General features: G+C 43.5%; 1 protein-coding gene across 1 annotated transcript in view; it reads right to left on the bottom strand.

The window, feature by feature from the left end:
* pcdh15b (protocadherin-related 15b) overlaps positions 1–21,258 on the bottom strand; it is a 219,146-nt gene that overhangs the window by 141,245 nt on the left and 56,643 nt on the right. The window contains exons 6-7 of the mRNA XM_052478256.1: positions 5,110–5,270; positions 4,775–4,930 (exon numbers count right to left, since the gene is read on the bottom strand). Of these exons, the coding sequence (XP_052334216.1) occupies positions 4,775–4,930; positions 5,110–5,270 (317 nt within the window). The remainder of the gene's footprint in view (positions 1–4,774; positions 4,931–5,109; positions 5,271–21,258) is intronic.

Genomic DNA, 21,258 nt, shown 5'->3' with positions numbered 1-21,258 from the left:
TAGTGTACATCTGCTGCAGAGGGACAAGAGAGTGCATGAGAAAATGAGTTTTGATCAGACATGGAAACAAAAGTGCTGAAAACAATATTGGATCGCTATTTTTTTTAAAGATGGAGAACAAGCTATAGGATGAAAAATTCTGCAGTTTTGGTGCAGGCACAGTCGACAATAGCGCTAGCTTACGCTACCTAGCAACAAAAAAAGTAGCTATATAATATAGTCAAAAATAGCATTGCGATATGCAACTGTAACAATTTTTCCCGCGTCACAACATGCCGTTGATTTGTTTACAGACAACAGGATTAGTTAGGTTTTGAAGTGACTGGTTGCGCAACAACATAATCCCTGTTGGATTCTGAGGTGGCTAGCTCAGCCAGTCACCAACAAAGCCTTGCTCTTGGTCTTCTGAGAGGGGCGAGTGATTCACAGCACCAGAATGCTTCCTTTCAGCTGTCATACCTGAGCCCCACAGTGGACCGCTATCAGATGTGAGAAGAGAAGGTAATAGTCTAGTGCCTGTTGGCAGCACCAAGGAAACCTGGGTATTTTAGCTCCTGAAATGCTACTCTGCTGCTCTTGTATCTGACTTTTCAGGAACAGGAACACACAAAAGAAGTCAGATACAAGAGGAAGAGAGGAGAGAGTTCAGTGAAACGACTGTAAAAATGTTTTCACTGAGCTGAATAGGAAAAACCTCATAGAAACCCACAGCAGGGACCCCAAGTGTCATTTCTAAAGAGGTGCTGTAATGAAAAGTAGAGGCACGATTTCCATGTTTCCCATTCGCAAAAATTGAAATTTACTCTGTCGTCTTCGACAGGATAGGGACAGCCATACATCCCATCCACTCTGCAATTTTGTTAACCGCAGAAATACATAAGCACGCATTATTTAGGAGCTAACATTATTTAGGACAGGCACCACGATTCCTCATTGGGATGCAAGGCTCTCCCAGCGCCAACCGGTCACAGACACGCCTCTGGGAGCACATCACTCCTCCATGTCCCTTAGTCTGCACATCAGCGCCTCAGTGATAAACATTGCGTAACAGACTGTATGCATGAAGGCCGCCGTAACAAATTAATTCATGTGGCATAAAGAAGTGTACAGTGCACTTAATAACCAAGGGGTTACATATACCATTTAGCACATCTTAGTAGTGTATTTATTGGGATACACAAGGAGAGGCCAAAATATTCTCCCCATATGAGATAACAAGGTGTTGAAAGGTTAAGGTGCATCTAGAGCCGTCTAAAGACTAAGTGCCTGATTAACACGTGTGAGTGATTCAGCCTCGACTATAACTCTTGATGCCAGTCTCGGGTGAAGGTGTAGTTAATGGAATTTTTAAACAGGGTCAAGGTCTCACAAGAGCATACAGCTAGCACGCATGATTGGCATTCACTAACTCCTCCATCCTCCGGGCTTGCAACTTCAGAGGAAAGTTGGAAAGCGTGCAAGTAAGGCTCTCCAGATACTCTATGACACACAGTACCGTCATGCCAAGTATGTCCACGTGTGCAGTCAAGATCTCCCATGAGCAGATGTCTTCAGCTCCACAGCATACTTCGTTCAGCCGCGAATACCTCTAGCTGTTGTTAGATCGCTCTCTGCTTCGACAGCCCTGTAGCTCTCCACTACATGGGCTTCAAGAGCTGACTGATGGACAGGAGACTCTGCATTCTATTGGACCCCCTATCTCCGTGTCAGTAGAACATTTCAGTCGCACTTCGTTTGGATAGTCTGGTTTCTCCCATCTGTAGTTGCTCTACAGGTCAACTATCTGTCGATAAGCAACTATTTGGGTTACGGTTAGGTTTAGAATTAGGGTCAGGGTTACGTTTAGGGTTAGAATAAGGGTCAGGGCAAGGGTTACGTTTAGGGTTAGGATAAGGGTCAGGGTAAGGGTTACGTTTAGGGTTAGGATGAGGGTCAGGGTAAGGGTTACGTTTAGGGTTAGAATAAGGGTCAGGGTAAGGGTTACGTTTAGGGTTAGAATAAGGGTCAGGGTAAGGGTTACGTTTAGGGTTAGGATAAGGGTAAGGGTTACATTTAGGGTTAGGATAAGGGTCAGGGTAAGGGTTACGTTTAGGGTTAGAATAAGTGTCAGGGAAAGGGTTACGTTTCGGGTTAGAATAAGGGTCAGGGTAAGGGTTACGTTTAGGGTTAGGATGAGGGTCAGGGTAAGGGTTACGTTTAGGGTTAGAATAAGGGTCAGGGTAAGGGTTACATTTAGGGTTAGAATAAGGGTCAAGGTAAGGGTTACATTTAGGGTTAGAATAAGGGTCAGGGTAAGGGTTACATTTAGGGTTAGGATAAGGGTCAGGGTAAGGGTTACATTTAGGGTTAGAATAAGGGTCAGGGTAAGGGTTACATTTAGGGTTAGAATAAGGGTCAGGGTAAGGGTTACGTTTAGGGTTAGAATAAGTGTCAGGGAAAGGGTTACGTTTCGGGTTAGAATAAGGGTCAGGGTAAGGGTTACGTTTAGAGTTAGGATGAGGGTCAGGGTAAGGGTTACGTTTAGGGTTAGAATAAGGGTCAGGGTAAGGGTTACGTTTAGGGTTAGAATAAGGGTATAGGGTAAGGGTTACGTTTAGGGTTAGAATAAGGGTCAGGGTAAAGGTTACATTTAAGGTTAGGATGAGGGTTAAGGTGAAGTTTAAAGCTAGAGCTAGTAGATAGTTGAAAATGTTGCTGATAGTGTGCTGAGCATCTACAGATGAACTATCCAAGTAAAGTTTTACCAACATTTCAAACTGTGTGAAAATAAATATGTAGAGCAGAATAACGAAAGCAAACCATTTCCAATAGTTTGAGAACAGAAGCCTCTGCAGGGGCTGTCTTCTCTGTCTGCTACTCCAAAGGCTGCTCGCTAATGAGATCAATCTAACACAGAAACACTCAGGGGACACTTTTTCTATTATGGAAAAGCTGCAAAATCACCATGTAGCTAATTTGTCCCCTGGTGGGACACCTCAGTGAGACACCAGCTGCTCTGTGGCCCTCTATGCCCAGAGCCCATGGAGAATGTACTGTTAAACCACATAGACCCATGGAGGTCCCACTGTTAAACCACATAGAGACCCATGGAGGTCCCACTGTTAAACCACATAGAGACCCATGGAGGTCCCACTGTTAAACCACATAGAGACCCATGGAGGTTCCACTGTTAAACCACATAGAGACCCATGGAGGTCCCACTGTTAAACCACATAGAGACCCATGGAGGTCCCACTGTTAAACCACATAGAGACCCATGGAGATCCTACTGTTAAACCACATAGAGACCCATGGAGGTCCCACTGTTAAACCACATAGAGACCCATGGAGGTCCCACTGTTAAACCACATAGAGACCCATGGAGGTCCCACTGTTAAACCACATAGAGACCCATGGAGGTTCCACTGTTAAACCACATAGAGACCCATGGAGGTCCCACTGTTAAACCACATAGAGACCCATGGAGGTCCCACTGTTAAACCACATAGACCCATGGAGGTCCCACTGTTAAACCACATAGAGACCCATGGAGGTCCCACTGTTAAACCACATAGAGACCCATGGAGATCCTACTGTTAAACCACATAGAGACCCATGGAGGTCCCACTGTTAAACCACATAGAGACCCATGGAGGTCCCACTGTTAAACCACATAGACCCATGGAGGTCCCACTGTTAAACCACATAGAGACCCATGGAGGTCCCACTGTTAAACCACATAGAGACCCATGGAGGTTCCACTGTTAAACCACATAGAGACCCATGGAGGTCCCACTGTTAAACCACATAGACCCATGGAGGTCCCACTGTTAAACCACATAGAGACCCATGGAGGTTCCACTGTTAAACCACATAGAGACCCATGGAGGTCCCACTGTTAAACCACATAGAGACCCATGGAGGTCCCACTGTTAAACCACATAGAGACCCATGGAGATCCTACTGTTAAACCACATAGAGACCCATGGAGGTCCCACTGTTAAACCACATAGAGACCCATGGAGGTCCCACTGTTAAACCACATAGACCCATGGAGGTCCCACTGTTAAACCACATAGAGACCCATGGAGGTCCCACTGTTAAACCACATAGAGACCCATGGAGGTTCCACTGTTAAACCACATAGAGACACATGGAGGTCCCACTGTTAAACCACATAGACCCATGGAGGTCCCACTGTTAAACCACATAGAGACCCATGGAGGTTCCACTGTTAAACCACATAGAGACCCATGGAGGTCCCACTGTTAAACCACATAGAGACCCATGGAGGTCCCACTGTTAAACCACATAGAGACCCATGGAGGTCCCACTGTTAAACCACATAGAGACCCATGGAGGTCCCACTGTTAAACCACAGAGACCCAAGCAGTCCCAGGGGTTGGATGGGCCATCAATGTTAAACCACAAAAAAAATCAGGAGGTCTCCAGAATAAAATGTGGGAAGATCCTACAGTAGCTATAGTTACAGTAATTTTAATGACCACCCTCTTAGTCTCTTTAACAGTCAAAAAAGCTCCATGGGAATAAATGTAATTAGATTTGAATTTATTACCGTACCTACCAGTCCACAGTTACTGAGCAATGGCTAATATTTCACATTTTTACAGCCTTTCCCAAATTGTATGGCCCTATTCAGGTTGAACGGACTGAAATATTCAATACTAAGTAAATGAGATACTGCTCAATGTTGGCCTGTGAACTCGGAGCGAGAGTCAGACACATCGTCTTGGATTGTAAAAAAGATTTAACTAGGTTGTCCTGGGGGTCTCACCTCGTTTATGGCGACATAGTAGCGAGGCTTCTGGAACTGGGGCGTGTTGTCATTGCGATCCCTCACAACGATGCGCACCTCGTGTCGAATGATGCTCCCGACCAGCTCGTTGGTGCACTGGACCTGGACCACGATGGAATGGATGTAGGAGGGGGGCTAAGAGGGGGGCATAGTTTCAGAAGGAACCAAGGACAGCAGGGGACAGAGAATCATTTGTCTCCTTTCAACTGGTTCACACTGAACAAAATGACTGGGATTGATGTGTAGAACATGTAAAGAAAGTTATGCTTCAGATCAGACGTATGCTTTGCTTTTCTATTATCATAAATGCTTACATCTCGGTCGAGGGCCCTGCCGGTGCTGTTCAGGTAGAGCCTCTGTCTGACCGGGTCCAGTATTACCCAGTGGTTGTAGTTGTCTCGGAGGGAGAGAGAGATGGTTCTACCTGGGTCTTCCGCTCGGCCTTGGATTTGCATATTCTCAACCAAAAGCGTTCCTTATGAGACAAAAGAAAAAAGAGGCTCATTTGAAATGCAGCCAGGAGTTGATTGACAGAGCTGTGATAAATATACCTGCTGGGAGCAGGTTTTCCCTAGGCAACATTCCCTTGTGTTGTTAATCTCACTCTTCTCGAGTGCTCTTTTACGAGCGATTGTTACGATCTTTCAGAAAAGCAGGAGTAGAGAGCAGTGTGCCCAGGAAAACAAAGCTTCACACTCATAGAAGTTATTTTCTGACAATGAAAACATTCTTATAGAAAAACCTCAACAACTGCTTGACTGAAATGTTTTCAAATCAAAGGAGACCATTTGAATGATACAAAACGTCTGAAAATATGTCTTCAACTATTGGTCTATAAAAACCAGGGAGGCTAAAATTACATTTGAGCTCTTGACGACCTTGTCTGAAACATGCTATGCCTGCTTTCCCACACACTTTGCTGCTGCAGTCCAGATAAGGACTAAGTGCCTGCCTGGTACCAAGCTTTGATGAAGCCCAAGCCTGAAGGTACTGCAGTCCATGTACATTCATTCTAATTCAGTGGCCAGTTCAGCCTCTGCTAATTACACAGTACCTGTATATACATTTATTTATATTTTACATTTGAGCCATCTAGCAAACGCTCTTATCCAGAGCGAGTTACAGGAGAAATTAGGGTTAAGTGCCTCAAGGGCACCAGCAGATTTTTCACCTTGTCGGTTCGGTGGATTCAAACCAGTGACCTTCCGGTTACTGACCCAACGCTCCTAACCACAAGGCCACACACACGCACGCACGCACGCACGCACGCACGCACGCACGCACGCACGCACGCACGCACACACACACACACACACACACACACACACACACACACACACACACACACACACACACACACACACTTTCTGACATCAACTGTTGTGCAGTTGGAAAGGCAATCAAACCCATGTCTAGCCTACATCCAGTATGCAGCTAGGCCAGAGGGAAGTCAGGGGAAGGGCAGACAGGCCCACGTATCTCTTTCTCCTTTGCTAGCCACGTCATGGCTGGTCCAGCCCGCTGTGATGCGTCTCACACTAACGCTCATGGACAGTTGGTAGCCACCCTTTGCCTTGATGACAGCTTTGCACACTCTTAGCATTTTCTCAACCAGCTTCATGAATAATTATTTTCCAACAGTCAGGAGTTCCCACATACGCTGAGCACTTGTTGGCTGCTTCCAACTCATCCCAAATCATTTCAATTGGGTTGAGGTTGGGTAATTGTGGAGGCCAGGTCATCTGATGCAGAAATCCATCACTCTCCTTCTTGGTCTTGGTGTTTCGGGTCATTGTCCTGTTGAAAAACAAAAGATAGTCCCACTAAGCGCAAACCAGATGGGATGGCATATGGCTGTAGAATACTGTGGTAGCCATGCTGGTTAAGTGTGCTTTGAACTCTAAATAAATCACTGACAGTGTCACCAGCAAAGCACCCCCACACCTCCTCCTCCATGCTTCACTGTGGGAACCACACATGCAGAGATCATCCATTCACCTACTCTGCGTCTCACAAAGACACGGCGGTTGGAACCAAAAATTGCAAATTTGGACTAATCAGATCAAAGAACAGATTTCACAAGTCTAATGTCCAACATGCTTCTTGGCACAAGCAAGTCTCTTCTTTTTATTGGTGTCCTTTAGTAGTGGTTTCTTTGCGGTCACAACTTGCAGACTTGTTTACGTGCTGCTGTACGTTTTGTTGCCAACCTTACTTTGCTACCAACTTTACGGTTTTTACTTTTTAATTACAGTTTGTATTTTTAGTTTTTCCCCTCACTCAACTTTTTTTCATTCAACTTTTTCACTCCGGACGTTTCATCTGGACATGGTTTGTCAGGACTTCCAACAGCCGAAGCCAAGTAGCAACATTAACATGATGCCTTCTAATTGCAGTCGCTGTACTCATAATATACAGGAGAACAATAGCCTTACGGCGAGGATAGCTGTGCTGCAGCTAATTTCAGTGTAGGAAAGGATGAAACAGCGTCTGTGCCACCAGTAAGTACAGATAGTAATGTTAGTATAAATCCCCTCGCACGGTTCATGCAGCCGGACAACTTTCTCATGGCTTCTGGAGGGAAATGCTGTAGGAATGCTCAACCGGTGTTGCTCATTCAGCCAACAGAAACTTTCAACCGGTTCTCCCCATTAAGCAGCAAGTCGGAGTCAGAGGCCGAGCCTTCTCTGGTCTCTACTCCATCCGTTACGGGGTCCGAGACACCGAAGCTTCCCACCATTAGCTCTGACAAATTGAAAACCCTAGTCATTGGCGACTCCATTACCAGCAGTATTAGACTTCAAACGAACCATCCAGCGATCATACACTATTTACCAGGGGGCAGGGCTACCGACGTTAAGGCTAATCTGAAGATGGTGCTGGCTAAACCTAAAACTGCCGTGTGTAGAGAATATAGAGATATTGTTATCCACGTCGGCACCAACGATGTTAGGATGAAACTGTCAGAGGACACCAAGAACAACATAGCTTCAGCGTGTAAATCGCCTATAAAGATGTGTCGGCATCGAGTAATTGTCTCTGGCCCCCTCCCAGTTAGGGGGAGTGATGAGCTCTACAGCAGTCACACAATTCAATCGCTGGTTGAAACTGTTTTCTCCCCCTCCCAAAATATAGGATTTGTAGATAATTGGCCCTCTTTCTGGGACTCACCCACAAACAGGACCAAGCCTGGCCTGTTGAGGAGTGATGGACTCCATCCTAGCTGGAGGGGTGCTCTCATCTTATCTACGAACATAGACAGGGCTCTAAACTCCCCTAGCTCCACAATGAAATGGGTTGTAGGCCAGGCAGCAGGTTGTTAGCCAGCCTGCCAGCTTAGTGGAGTCTGCCACTAGCACAGTCAGTGTAGTCAGCTCAGCTATCCCCATTGAGACCGTGTCTGTGCCTCGACCTGGGTTGGGCAAAACTAAACACGGCAGTGTTCGCCTTAGCAATCTCCTCCTCCATTCCTGCCATTATTGAAAGAGATCGTGATACCTCACATCTAAAATTAGGGCTACTTAACATTAGATCCCTCACTTCAAAGGCAGTTATAGTCAATGAAATAATCACTGATCATAATCTTGATGTGATTGGCCTGACTGAAACATGGTTTAAGCCTGATGAATTGACTGTGTTGTGTAATGAGGCCTCACCCCCTGGTTACACTAGTGACCATATCCCCCGTGCATCCCACAAAGGCAGAGGTGTTGCTAACATTTACGATTGCACATGTCAATTTACAAAAAAAACGATGTTTTCATCTTTTGAGCTTCTAGTCATGAAATCTATGCAGCCTACTCAATCACTTTTTATAGCTACTGTTTACAGGCCTCCTGGGCCATATACAGCGTTCCTCACTGAGTTCCCTGAATTCCTATCAGACCTAGTAGTCATAGCAGATAATATTCTATTTTTTGGTGACTTTAATATTCACATGGAAAAATCCACAGACCCACTCCAAAAGGCTTTCGGAGCCATCATCGACTCAGTGGGTTTTGTCCAACATGTCTCTGGACCTACTCACTGCCACAGTCATACTCTGGACCTAGTTTTGTCCCATGGAATAAATGTTGTGGATCTTAATGTTTTTCCTCATAATCCTGGAATATCGGACCACCATTTTATTACGTTTGCAATCGCAACAAATAATCTGCTCAGACCCCAACCAAGGAGCATCTAAAGTCGTGCTATAAATTCACAGACAACACAAAGATTCCTTGATGCCCTTCCAGACTCCCTATGCCTACCCAAGGACGTCAGATGACAAAAATCAGTTAATTAACCACCTAACCGAGGAACTCAATTTAACCTTGTGCAATACCCTAGATGAAGTTGGACCCCTAAAAACATTTGTCATAAGAAACTAGCTCCCTGGTATACAGAAAATACCAGAGCTCTGAAGCAAGCTTCCAGAAAATTGGAACGGAATTGGCGCCAAACCAAACTGGAAGTCTTCCGACTAGCTTGGAAAGACAGTACCGTGCAGTATCGAAGAGCCCTCACTGCTGCTCGATCATCCTATTTTTCCAACCTAATTGAGGAAAATAAGAACAATCCAAAATGTATTTTTGATACTGTCGCAAAGCTAACTAAAAAGCAGCATTCCCCAAGAGAGGATGGCTTTCACTTCAGCAGTAATAAATTCATAAACTTCTTTGAGTAAAAGATCATAATTATTAGAAAGCAAATTATGGAATCCTCTTTAAATCTGCGTATTCTTCCAATGCTCAGTTGTAATTAGTCTGCACAACTCTGCCAGGACCTAGGATCAAGGGAGACACTAGTGTTTTAGCACTATATCTCTTGACACAATGATGAAAATAATCATGGCCTCTAAACCTTAAAGCTGCATACTGGACCCTATTCCAACTAAACTACTGAAAGAGCTGCTTCCTGTGTTTTGCACTCCTATGTTGAACATAATAAACGGATCTCTATCCACCGGATGTGTACAAAACTTACTAATAGTGGCAGCAATAAAGCCTGTCTTGAAAAAGCCAAACCTTGACCCAGAAAATATAAAAAACTAAATCGACCTATATTGAATTTTCCATTTCTCTCAATTTTTTTAGTAAAATAATAAGCTGTTGCACAGCAACTCACTGCCTTCCTGAAGACAAACAATGTATACAAAATGATTTAGTCTGGTTTTAGACCCCATCATAGCACTGAGACTGCACTTGTGAAGGTGGTAAATGACCTTTTAATGGTGTCAGACCGAGGCTCTGCATCTGTCCTCGGGCTCCTAGACCTTAGTGCTGCTTTTGATACCATCGATCACCACATTCTTTTGGAGAGATTGGAAACCCAAATTGGTCTACACGGACAAGTTCTGGCCTGGTTTAGATCTTATCTGTCGGAAAGATATCAGTTTGTCTCTGTGAATGGTTTGTCCTCTGACAAATCAACTGTAAATGTCGGTGTTCCTCAAGGTTCCGTTTTAGGACCACTATTGTTTTCACTATATATTTTACCTCTTGGGGATGTCATTCGAAAACATAATGTTAACTTTCACTGCTATGCGGATGACACACAGCTGTACATTTTGATGAAACATGGTGAAGCCCCAAAATTGCCCTCGCTAGAAGCCTGTGTTTCAGACATAAGGAAGTGGATGGCTACAAACGTTCTACTTTTAAACTCGGACAAAACAGAGATGCTTGTTCTATGTCCCAAGAAACAAAGAGATCTTCTGTTGAATCTGACAATTAATCTTAATGGTTGTACAGTCGTCTCAAATAAAACTGTGAAGGATCTCAGCGTTACTCTGGACCCTGATGGCTCTTTTGACGAACATATCAAGACTGTTTCAAGGACAGCTTTTTTTCCATCTACGTAACATTGCAAAAATCAGAAAATTTCTGTCCAAAAATTATGCAGAAAAATGTATCCATGCTTGTGTTACTTCTAGGTTAGACTACATTTACATTTACATTTAAGTCATTTAGCAGACGCTCTTATCCAGAGCGACTTACAAATTGGTGCATACACCTTATGACTACTGCAATGCTCTACCTTCCGGCTACCCGGATAAAGCACTAAATAAACTTCACTTAGTGCTAAATACTGCTGCTAGAATCCTGACTAGAACCAAAAAATGTGACCATATTACTCCAGTGCTAGCCTCACTACACTAGCTTCCTGTTAAGGCTATGGCTGATTTCAATGTTTTACTGCTAACCTACAAAACATTACATGGGCTTGCTCCTACCTATCTTTCCGATTTGGTCCTGGCGTACATACCTACACGTACGCTACGGTCACAAGACGCAGGCCTCCTAATTGTCCTTAGAATTTCTAAGCAAACAGCTGGAGGCAGGGCTTTCTCCTATAGAGCTCAATTGTTATGGAATGGTCAGCCTACCCATGTGAGAGATGCAGACTCGGTCTCAACCTTTTAAGTCTTTACTGAAGACTCATCTCTTCAGTAGGTCATATGATTGAGTGTCGTCTGGCCCAGGAGTGTGAAGGTGAAAGGAAAGGCTCTGGAGCAACGAACCTCCCTTGCTGTCTCTGCCCAGCCGGTTCCCCTCGCTCCACTGGGATTCTCTGCCTCTAACCCTATTACAGGGGCTGAGTCACGGGCTTACTGGTGCTCTTCCATGACGTCCCTAGGAGGGGTGCGTCACTTGAGTGGGTTGAGTCAATGATGTGGTCTTCCTGTCTGGGTTGGCGCCCCCCCCCTTGGGTTGTGCCGTGGGGGAGATATTCGTGGGCTATACTCAGCCTTGTCTCAGGGTAGTAAGTTGGTGGTTGAAGATATCCTTCTAGTGGTATGCTTTGGCAAAGTGGGTGGGGTTATATCCTGCATGTTTGGCCCTGTCTGGGGGTATCATCGGATGGGGCCACAGTGTCTCCTGACCCCTCCTGTCTCAGCCTCCAGTATTTATGCTGCAGTAGTTTATATGTCGGGGGGCTAGGGTCATTCTGTTATATCTGGAGTACTTCTCCTGTCTTATCCGGTGTCCTGTGTGAATTTACGTATGCTCTCTCTAATTCTCTCTTTCTTTCTCTAGGAGGACCTGAGCCCTAGGACCATGCCTCAGGACTACCTGGCATGATGACTCCTTGCTCTGCCCAGTCCACCTGGCCGTGCTGCTGCTCCATTTTCAACTGTTCTGCCTGTGGCTATGGAGCCCTGACCTGTTCACCGGACGTGCTACCTGTCCCAGGACTGCTGTTTTTAACTCTCTACAGACAGCAGGAGCGGTAGAGATACTCTCAATGATTGGCTATGAAAAGCCAACTGACATTTACTCCTGAGGTGCTGACTTGTTGCACCCTCGACAACTACTACGATTATTATTATTTGACCATGCTGGTCATTGATGAACATTTGAACATCTTGGCCATGTTCTGTTATAATCTCCATCTGGCACAGCCAGAAGAATACTGGTTCCTCTCTAGGTTTCTTCCTAGGTTTTGGCCTTTCTAGGGAGTTTTTCCTAGTCACTGTGCTTCTATACCTGCATTGCTTGCTGTTTGGGGTTTTAGGCTGGGTTTCTGTACAGCGCTGATATATTAGCTGATGCAAGAAGGGCTATATAAATACAATTCGACCATGAAGGCCTGATTCACGCAGTCTCCTCTGAACAGTTGATGTTGAGATGTGTCTGTTACTTAAACTCTGAAGCATTTCTTTGGGCTGCAATTTCTGAGGCTGTTAACTCTAATGAACTTATCCCCTGCAGCAGAGGTAACTTGGGTCTTCCATTCCTTTGGTGGTTCTCATGAGAGCCAGTTTCATCACAGCGCTTGATGGTTTTTGCGACCGCACTTGAAGAAACATTCAAATTTCTTGACATTTTCCGGATTGACTGACCTTCATGTCTTAAAGTAATGATGGACTGTCATTTCTCTTTGTTTATTTAAGCTGTTCTTGCCATAATATGGACATGGTCTTTTACCAAATTGGGCTATCTTCTGTATACCACCCCTACCTTGTCACAACACAACTGATTGGCTCAAACCGAAGGAAATTAAGAAGGAAAATAATTCTACAAGGCACACCTGTTCATTTAAATGCATTCCAGGTGACTACCAAATGAAGCTGGTTGAGTGAATGCCAAGAGTGTGCAAAGCTGTCATCGAGGCAAATGGTGGCTACTTTGAGGAATCTACATTTTTTAAAAACAAAGAATTTGTTTAACACTTTTTTGGGTTACTACATGATTCCATATGTGTTATTTCATAGTTTCATAGTGTCTTCACTATTATTATACAATGTAGAAAACAGTCCAAATAAAGAAAAACCATTGAATGAGTAGGTGTGTCCAAACTTTGGACTGGTACTGTACTTACCATGACACTCCAACACACACATACGACATACGCTCACAACACAAAACACACACATGCATATTGACGCCAAACACACATGTTCACACTCTTCACATACGGTGATGCTACTGCTTATTATGTAACCTGATTGCCTAGTCACTCTTACCCCTACCTACATGTACATATTACCTCAAATACCTCATACTCCTGCACATTGACTCAGTACCGGTACTCCTTGTACACTGAACAAAAATATAAAACGCAACATGTAAAGTGTTGGTCCCATGTTTCATGAGCTGAAATAAAAGATCCCAGAAAGGTTCCATACACACAAAAGGCGTATTTCTCACAAATGCTGTTTACATATCTGTTAGTGAGCATTTCTCCTTTGCCAAGATAATCCATCCACCAGACAGGTGTGGCATATGTGCACCTTGTGCTGGGGGCAAGAAAGGGCCACTCTAAAATGTGCAGTATTGTCACACTAAACAATGCCAAAGATGTCTCAAGTTTTGAGGGTGTGTGGAATTGGCATGCTGACTGCATGAATGTCCATCAGAGCTATTGCTAGAGTATTTTATGCTAATTTATCTACCATAAGCCACCCCCAACGTCGTTTTAGAGGATTTGGCAGTACGTCCAACTGGCCTCACAATCGCAGACCACGTACATGTATGGTGTCGTGTGGACGAGCCATTTGCCGAAGTCAATGTTGTGAACAGAGTGCCCCATGGTGGCAGTATGGTTAGGCATAAGCTATGCACAATGAACACAATTGCATTTTATCAATGGCAATTTGAATGCATATCTGTATTCCCAGTCATGTGAAACCCTTAGATTAAGGCCTAATTAATTGATTTACTCATATTAAATGTAACTCAGTAAAATCAAATAAATGGTGCTTATATTTTTGTTCAGTATACATAGCTTTGTTATTGTTATTTATTCTGTATTGTTATTTATTCTGTTACTATTTTCTATTTTCATTCTCACATTTTCTTACCTTTTAACTCTGCATTGTTGGGAAAGGGCTCGTAATTAAGCATTTCATAGTAAAGTCTACACCTGTTGTATTCTCCGCATTTTGACAAATACATTTTGACTTGAGTAGTTAACCTCAGGCTGGCTCCAGCCTCTAGCAGCGCTGGCTGAGTGACCTGGAGTAGCTCTGCTTAGCTAGCAGAACTTTGCAAGAAAGACAGATGAAATGTACAGATGAACACGACTCTCCAACCTCACGACTCTCCTTGACTGTTTGACTGTTCTTAGTGCACAGTAAAAACAGCTGTTTTTTTCTACATTAAGTGTCATAGAGTCAGAAGTTTTCCTATCGAGGCACACCAGGCTACAAGGACTGATAAATAACCTGCCATTTTTACACTGAGGCGCAGTTTAATGCAAACACATATTTGAGGATTACCGTTGCTGTATGTTGACAGTATATGGGAATGTGAAAGCCACAACTTGTGCTTGAAGCAGTTTACTATCGTGTTTGAAGCATGTTTCTGACAACAGACTAGAATGCTTGGCTATGTAGAATTTGAATAAGCACGAGTGTGTGTGCGGCGTACGATCAAGATTGGATTTACATTAGTGCGCATGCTACCAAAACCCTTTCACCTTCAGTACTTCTTTCATTTACATTTTCCATGGCTCTTTTTTATATTTTTTACTATAGTTGGTTCCTACCTAAATTCCTTATTACAATTTTTATGTTGCCTGATTGGAAAACCAAGGTCCCTGTAGACAGAGATCCTCAAAGATCTGCATGTTCAATCAACAGACGACTACATACGCAAGCGCGCACACACACAAACACACACACACACAGCCTTAGGTTTGCAACTGTCTCTTAAAGTTGAATTCACCGCCCCTTTGCTTTTGTTTTGGCGTGATGTGCTTTATGTTGCTGTTGAGGTCTGAACTAGGTCCAATGTACTTCTCCACCAATACAATAGTAACTGTTTACCAGTGAAGACTCTGGGAAGTGGGAACAATGCATGTAACTAAGCCAATATCTACAGGGATAAAAACGAAAGAGAATTACAAGCTGAGCTGAAAAAGGTTAATAGGTTTTGTTTTTACATTTACTAGATGAAGAGAGCGTAAGGAATCCGCACAAGTAAACATCGCAAATTTCTATGAGAAACTGGGGTGAGACTTGGTTCACAGGCTGCATCATTCCTCTAATGTGCTAAGGGACTCTTCTTCCTTCTGATGGCGTTCATTTAAAATGTTTGATGACAGACAATATGTTTCACTTGTTCATTTGCTGGACAGAATAAGTAGAAATATCTGCAATTTCCCAACTGTGATGCACGTGTCCGACAGACACACCAATGGGCAAAATGTCAATCTCCACTGGAATCCTCGTCAGATCAAGTCATCAATCTGAAAAATATCATAAGCAGAAGTGTCGGGCTTTCCCGGAAGTTCAGCTATCGGTGCTGGAACATTTCCATTCGTTACACATTTGTTTTTACCATCTACACATTATTCATGTCTTCCTTATCACTCTCTAACCGTACCTCCTTCCCTACTATGTTTGTGTACAGCAGCCAGATGGTTGTTATTCTACACTGATGGTTAAAGAACACATTAGTGGCTGATGCCGACGGTGTTTGAGTTAGAGCACAGGTACAGACTGCACTCCCCTCACTGTTCTCCGGCAGCTGTAGGCTGACATTTGACTAGCAGTGAGCGGAGTCGTGCAGGTCCCTCAGCAGCTGGCAAATGGGATGGCATCTTGGCAGCCTGACATGGTCCCGCAAGCTGGCAGTGCACCTGTGACTGGTGACGTAGATGGGGGGGGGGGCTTGGCTTGGCTTGGCTCTCTGTCTGATCATACTGGGCTCCAGCCTCCAGGACACAGGGAGAAGGTTGCTGCTGGGTCAGGCTGGCTGTTTACACATTAAAACAATGTTCCCATTCACCCCATGTAGAGAAAGCATATACAGTAGGACAGGCAGCAGAGAGACTGATGTTGGTCCATTATCTCTTTTGGAATTGCCCAGACAGAGTAGAGTACCCTCATTGGCAGGGATATTTTGTTAGTAGGCATACTGCTATTGGGCATATTGTTGGGGGATGTAAATAACTGCACATCACCCGACGTCAATCTCAAGCTTTTTATATGGAATAACTGAGAGCACAAAATCCTGACGGTTATTGAATAAATTCCTTACATCTGAGCTATAGAGTGCCTGTCTAAGGTATATTATTTTATTCTTATAAATACCAGAGACCATGGTATGGAATGTAAGCATTTACATTCGCCTATCATTGTCAGTGGGGTTTTAGTCACACACACAGTATAGAAGGCCTTGCAGTTTGAGAGAAAAGCCTATAGGAGTGATCAACTAGTTTGTCATAACTGTAATAACTGATCAAGTACTAGACGTCTGATCTGCTCGGCTGCTCTCTCTATAGATGGGTTGGATGACAACGTCACGAAAACGATGTGCACCCTCCATGGGGCAGAAGGCAGCCTGTTGTCATGATTCTGGTTGGCCAGATTGCTGGCAAGAATGACAAGAAACTGCCATGTGGGGAATCGCAAGTGGCTCATCTCAGCTTGTTTTATCATGTTGTTGATACCATGTCTTGTATAGCTTACAAGTTGTCAACAATCTAAGCCAACCTCATCTGTTTTGCCCCGTTGTTGCTAAACAACCAACCCGTCTACAGCTCCATAAAAAAAAAGCCCCTACAGCATACAGTCTTTCAATCTCACTCTCACTCGGCAAACCTGATCCAATGACCTGCAATCTATTTTCCTTCTGTGAGGGTTATCCCACTCCCCGAAGTACCAAAATCACAAACGTTGTTTTGCCTCTTGACGACCATCAGCATTTGTTGTGATACCATCAAGGCGAAGACAAACGTGCACGTGTTGCTCGTTTCTACGTACACCGTGGTGATGAACAGCACTCAAAAGAAGAACACGGTACAGCAGATTCTCAGTCTGTGGCACTCGGTAAAAGCAAAATATTTACAAATACATTGTTTTTGTGTGTAAATGTATTTTATGTTGAGTATGACGTCTGCGGATCATTGATGAGATATCAACAGTGTTATACATAGGCTTAATACCGTATGACAATTAGAAATCAAGGTTATACTTTATACAGGTAAAAATGTTTTATTTAAAAGAGGGAGAACTTTTGCTTCACATATTTTCCCTTCAATTGAATCCAAGGAAATATATGTTTTTGGCCATTGACAATGGTAATAAATAGTCTATTTCGCCTTGACATTACTTGACAAGTCAGCAACTCTGGCCGGGAGGAGTCCGAAGATTAATATTTTATTGAGTAAAATCAAAATGGGCGTATCAGGGGTGGGGGGGTAGATTTCCTGCAGGATGTACTGGTAGATTAAATACGCTCTGCTTCTAGAAATAATGTTGCTTTGTGGGATGTGGGACAAGACACACTAGAATACATGTATGAGGTAATGATCCAAGTGTGTCCGGGGGCAATGTCCGTTTGTGATATTTTCTACCATCACCATGAAGCCTAAAGACATTTTTCACTTTCAAAACCCCTAACCTGAGGACAATTGGACATGGTCCCCATAAACTGGCCTAAATATTTTACCCTCTGCTGCAACTGCTAGTACTACAGTCCTTAAAGGACCTGACCACTACCATTCCACGAGCCTGGGACTACTTTGGTCTAATCAAGAAACATAGTCCAAGGCTCTAGCTAGGTCTCATAAAACTGTGAGCACAATGCCGATCTGCCGGTCTACCTTTCCAGAATGAAATAGAGCAGTGGCTGGCAGAAAGTCCTAATGCAAACCACCACGCAGTCTGGGAAGAAAGGGGACACAGGCAGCAACAACACAGGTTCTCAATCACTGAATGATAGCACTTCTCATAAACAGTACAGACCTGGGTAAAGATGCTTATCCTCCCGGAGTGGCAGGTGATTGGGACAAAAGGGTTTTAGGGTAATGTTTCATGTTATGTATTACTGTAAAGATATGTATTGCTCGAATCTGACTGGAACGGCATAACTGGTATTGCATAACCAACTTTAAAATATTTCCAAAATGTTACAGTTGCCACATTATAGGGATAATAAAATATGAGTGGAGTTAAGAGGTGAGGAAGTAACCAGGAGAAGAAGGAAGTGTAAAAAATAGCTAACCAGGACTGGATGTTCACCATTCCATCTCCTCCTTCCCCATTTCAATAGTCCAGTCCTGGTCATCTTTTCTGCCTGATACCTATCCTTTAGCATGGTGTACTGTATGTAATCGCATGGAGTTTTAAAAATGGCATCGAGATCTGGTAACAGACTACCTATGCCCTGCCTCCTTTGACCCTGTCCCTCTCAGAAGCTCCCCTTCACACTCAGTACTGTCCTATTAGATCAATGACCCCTGTCCTTCCTTGTGATGTCACAATTGATTCCTATCCCTCTCGTTACCTGACACCGCCCCCTTCTCGTCACCTTTGTCTCCTGTGCTATTGGGTGGACACTCAAGAAGGGGACCTTTAAATTGACCCCAGGGTTGCTGATCTGCTAACCACCTCTCTCCTGCCTCATAGGCCATAGTGTGTGTGTGTGTGTGTGTGTGTGTGTGTGTGTGTGTGTGTGTGTGTGTGTGTGTGTGTGTGTGTGTGTGTGTGTGTGTGTGTGTGTGTGTGTGTGTGTGTGTGTGTGTGTGTGTGTGTGTGTGTGTGTGTGTGTGTGTGTGTGTGTGTGTGTGTGTGTGTGTGTGTGTGTGAGGGAATACCTCACTACTGCATGACCCTCGGGTGCACCTCCATCACACTCACTGGCCCCACACCCCAGATTCCATCATCCACACTTGACACTCGCCACTGTGCCTAAACATTAAAAGACCATAGGAGAGCAAAATTCATCTAGCAATGAACCCAATGTCACAGTGTCTATTGTTTTTATCCCAGTTGAGTTTGCAGAGAAATACAGAACAATTGTCAAAGCCGGCTAAGGTTATATCTTCAAATGACACTTTAGGTTTATATGACTTGGCAATCATACATAAAATTGTCCCTTTATAATAAAAAGTTGTCAGGGCTATAACTTTATTCATTTCCTATTAAATGACTTTCCAGCTGTTGGAACGGAGTGAAGTACACCTGAAAAAAAACTCACGAATTTGCTGAGACAAGCCGAAGTTTTAAGGAAATGGGTTCACAAATTTACAGCTGACCTGATTTGCTTTCATTTTAGAGTGAAATCTTTACAGTGTCTGCAGAAAGGTCTATTCTCCAAATTTTTCTCACAGAACAGTGATTTTGGCAACACTCCCTCTCGGTCTCTAGCTGGAAAAGGATGATTGAATTCAACTTCGGGGAGAATGATAATATTGCTATGTTAATCTGTGTGATACACAGCACTTGGTTTGTGGTCCATCACTGTTTTTCCAAAGCTTTAGGCGTGTTTCTTTATGCCTGCAGAAGGAAGCAAACTCTCTGAAATTCAAAAGGGGGGCCCATGAAATCTATGTTATTGAATACATACATTGACTGTGGATCAGTGAACAACTACAAACACACTATATGAGAAATATCCTGGTGCCAATCTAAAATATATTCTCGACAGCAATTGCTTCGGATAGGGCATGGCTTAAACTACATAACATGTGATTTCTTATGCTGAGGCATGGTTCATCCATTAAGTGAGGAGTTAAAGGCGCTTTCACGCAGTATGGGGTGAAAATCACAGGTAAATTACTGTTTCACAAGGAACAAATTCCCTTAAATGGACCTTGGAAAATATACAGTTGAACTAAAGAGCTTTTCAATGCAAACATTCTGACTCCTGCACAAAACCTCTCTCCCCCAATTTTTTTTTTCTTTGATACTGCAAGTCAAATTAGAAAATTATTGTTGTCAATCAATAATGTGAAACCAGATGGAAAACTACTTAGGATGGTAGCAGACTATATTGCCACTCCTGTTATCTTTCATCTGTGCCTGGAAAAAGTGTTTGTCCTCAGACCTGGAGGGAAAATAGAGTAATTCCACTACCCAAGAATGGTAAAGCGCCCTTTACTGGTTCGAACAGCCAACCAATCACAAACTTTTGGATTTTTGCTGTTGATACAGTGCTGTTCCATGTGAACAAATTAACAATGTACTTTCAGCATGCTTATAGAGAAGGGCATTCAACATGTACTGCACTGACACAAATGACTGATGATTAGCTAAAATGAATTTATAATAAAGAGGATTGTGGGAGTTGTATGGTTTTACTTAACGCAGAATTAAATATTATTGACCATAATCTGTTACTGGATAAACCTATGTGAAATGACTTTACATCCTCTTCCATAATCATGGGTTGAGAGCAATCTATCCAACAGAACACAGAGGGTTCTCTTTCATGGAAGCTTCTCCAATGTAAAACATTAGTGTGGTGTTCCGCAAGGAAGCGGTCTTGGTCATTTACTGTTCTCTATTTTTACTAATGATCTACCACTAGCCTTTAACAAAGCCTGTATGTCTATGTACGCTGATGATTCAACATTATACCCATCAGCAACCACAGCAAGTGAAATCACAGCAACCCTAAACAAATAGTTGCAGTCAGTTTTAGAATGGGTGGCTAGTAATGAACTAGTCCTGAATATATCTAAAACTAAAAGCATAGGTATGGAAGGGCTGTGTGTGGTAACGAGATACTCAGCATTTTTAAAACAACAGTCAACCAAACAAGTCTTGCAGGCTCTAGTTTGATCTAATCTTGAATATTGCCCGGTGCTGCAAAAAAGGACCTAGAAAAGCTGCATCTGGCCCAGAACAGAGCAGCACATCTAGCCCGTCAATGCACACAGAGGACTAATGTCAACATGTCAGTCGCTCTTGGCTCAAAGTAGAAGAGAGATTGCATCAATTCTTGTTTTTATGAGAATGTGCTGAAAATTCCAAATTGTCTGTGTAATCAACTTACATATAGCTCTGACAGGAAACATACAGTATTATATAGAGCCATGATTGAATGGAACTCCCATCTCATGTAAACAAGGGGCGGCAGGTAGCCTAGTGGTTAGAGCGGTAGCAGTGATTTCTTTGCAGAAATTCGACCACGAAGGTCGGTTTCACACAGTCTCCTCTGAACAGCTGATGTTGAGATGTGTCTGTTACTTGAAGCCTTTATTTGGGCTGCACACCTGTTCATTGAAATGCATTCCAGGTGATGAAG

Source organism: Oncorhynchus keta, chromosome 24 (assembly GCF_023373465.1).
Source record: "Oncorhynchus keta strain PuntledgeMale-10-30-2019 chromosome 24, Oket_V2, whole genome shotgun sequence".
Lineage (NCBI taxonomy): Eukaryota > Metazoa > Chordata > Actinopteri > Salmoniformes > Salmonidae > Oncorhynchus > Oncorhynchus keta.
This window is presented reverse-complemented; position numbering and strand designations above follow the sequence as displayed.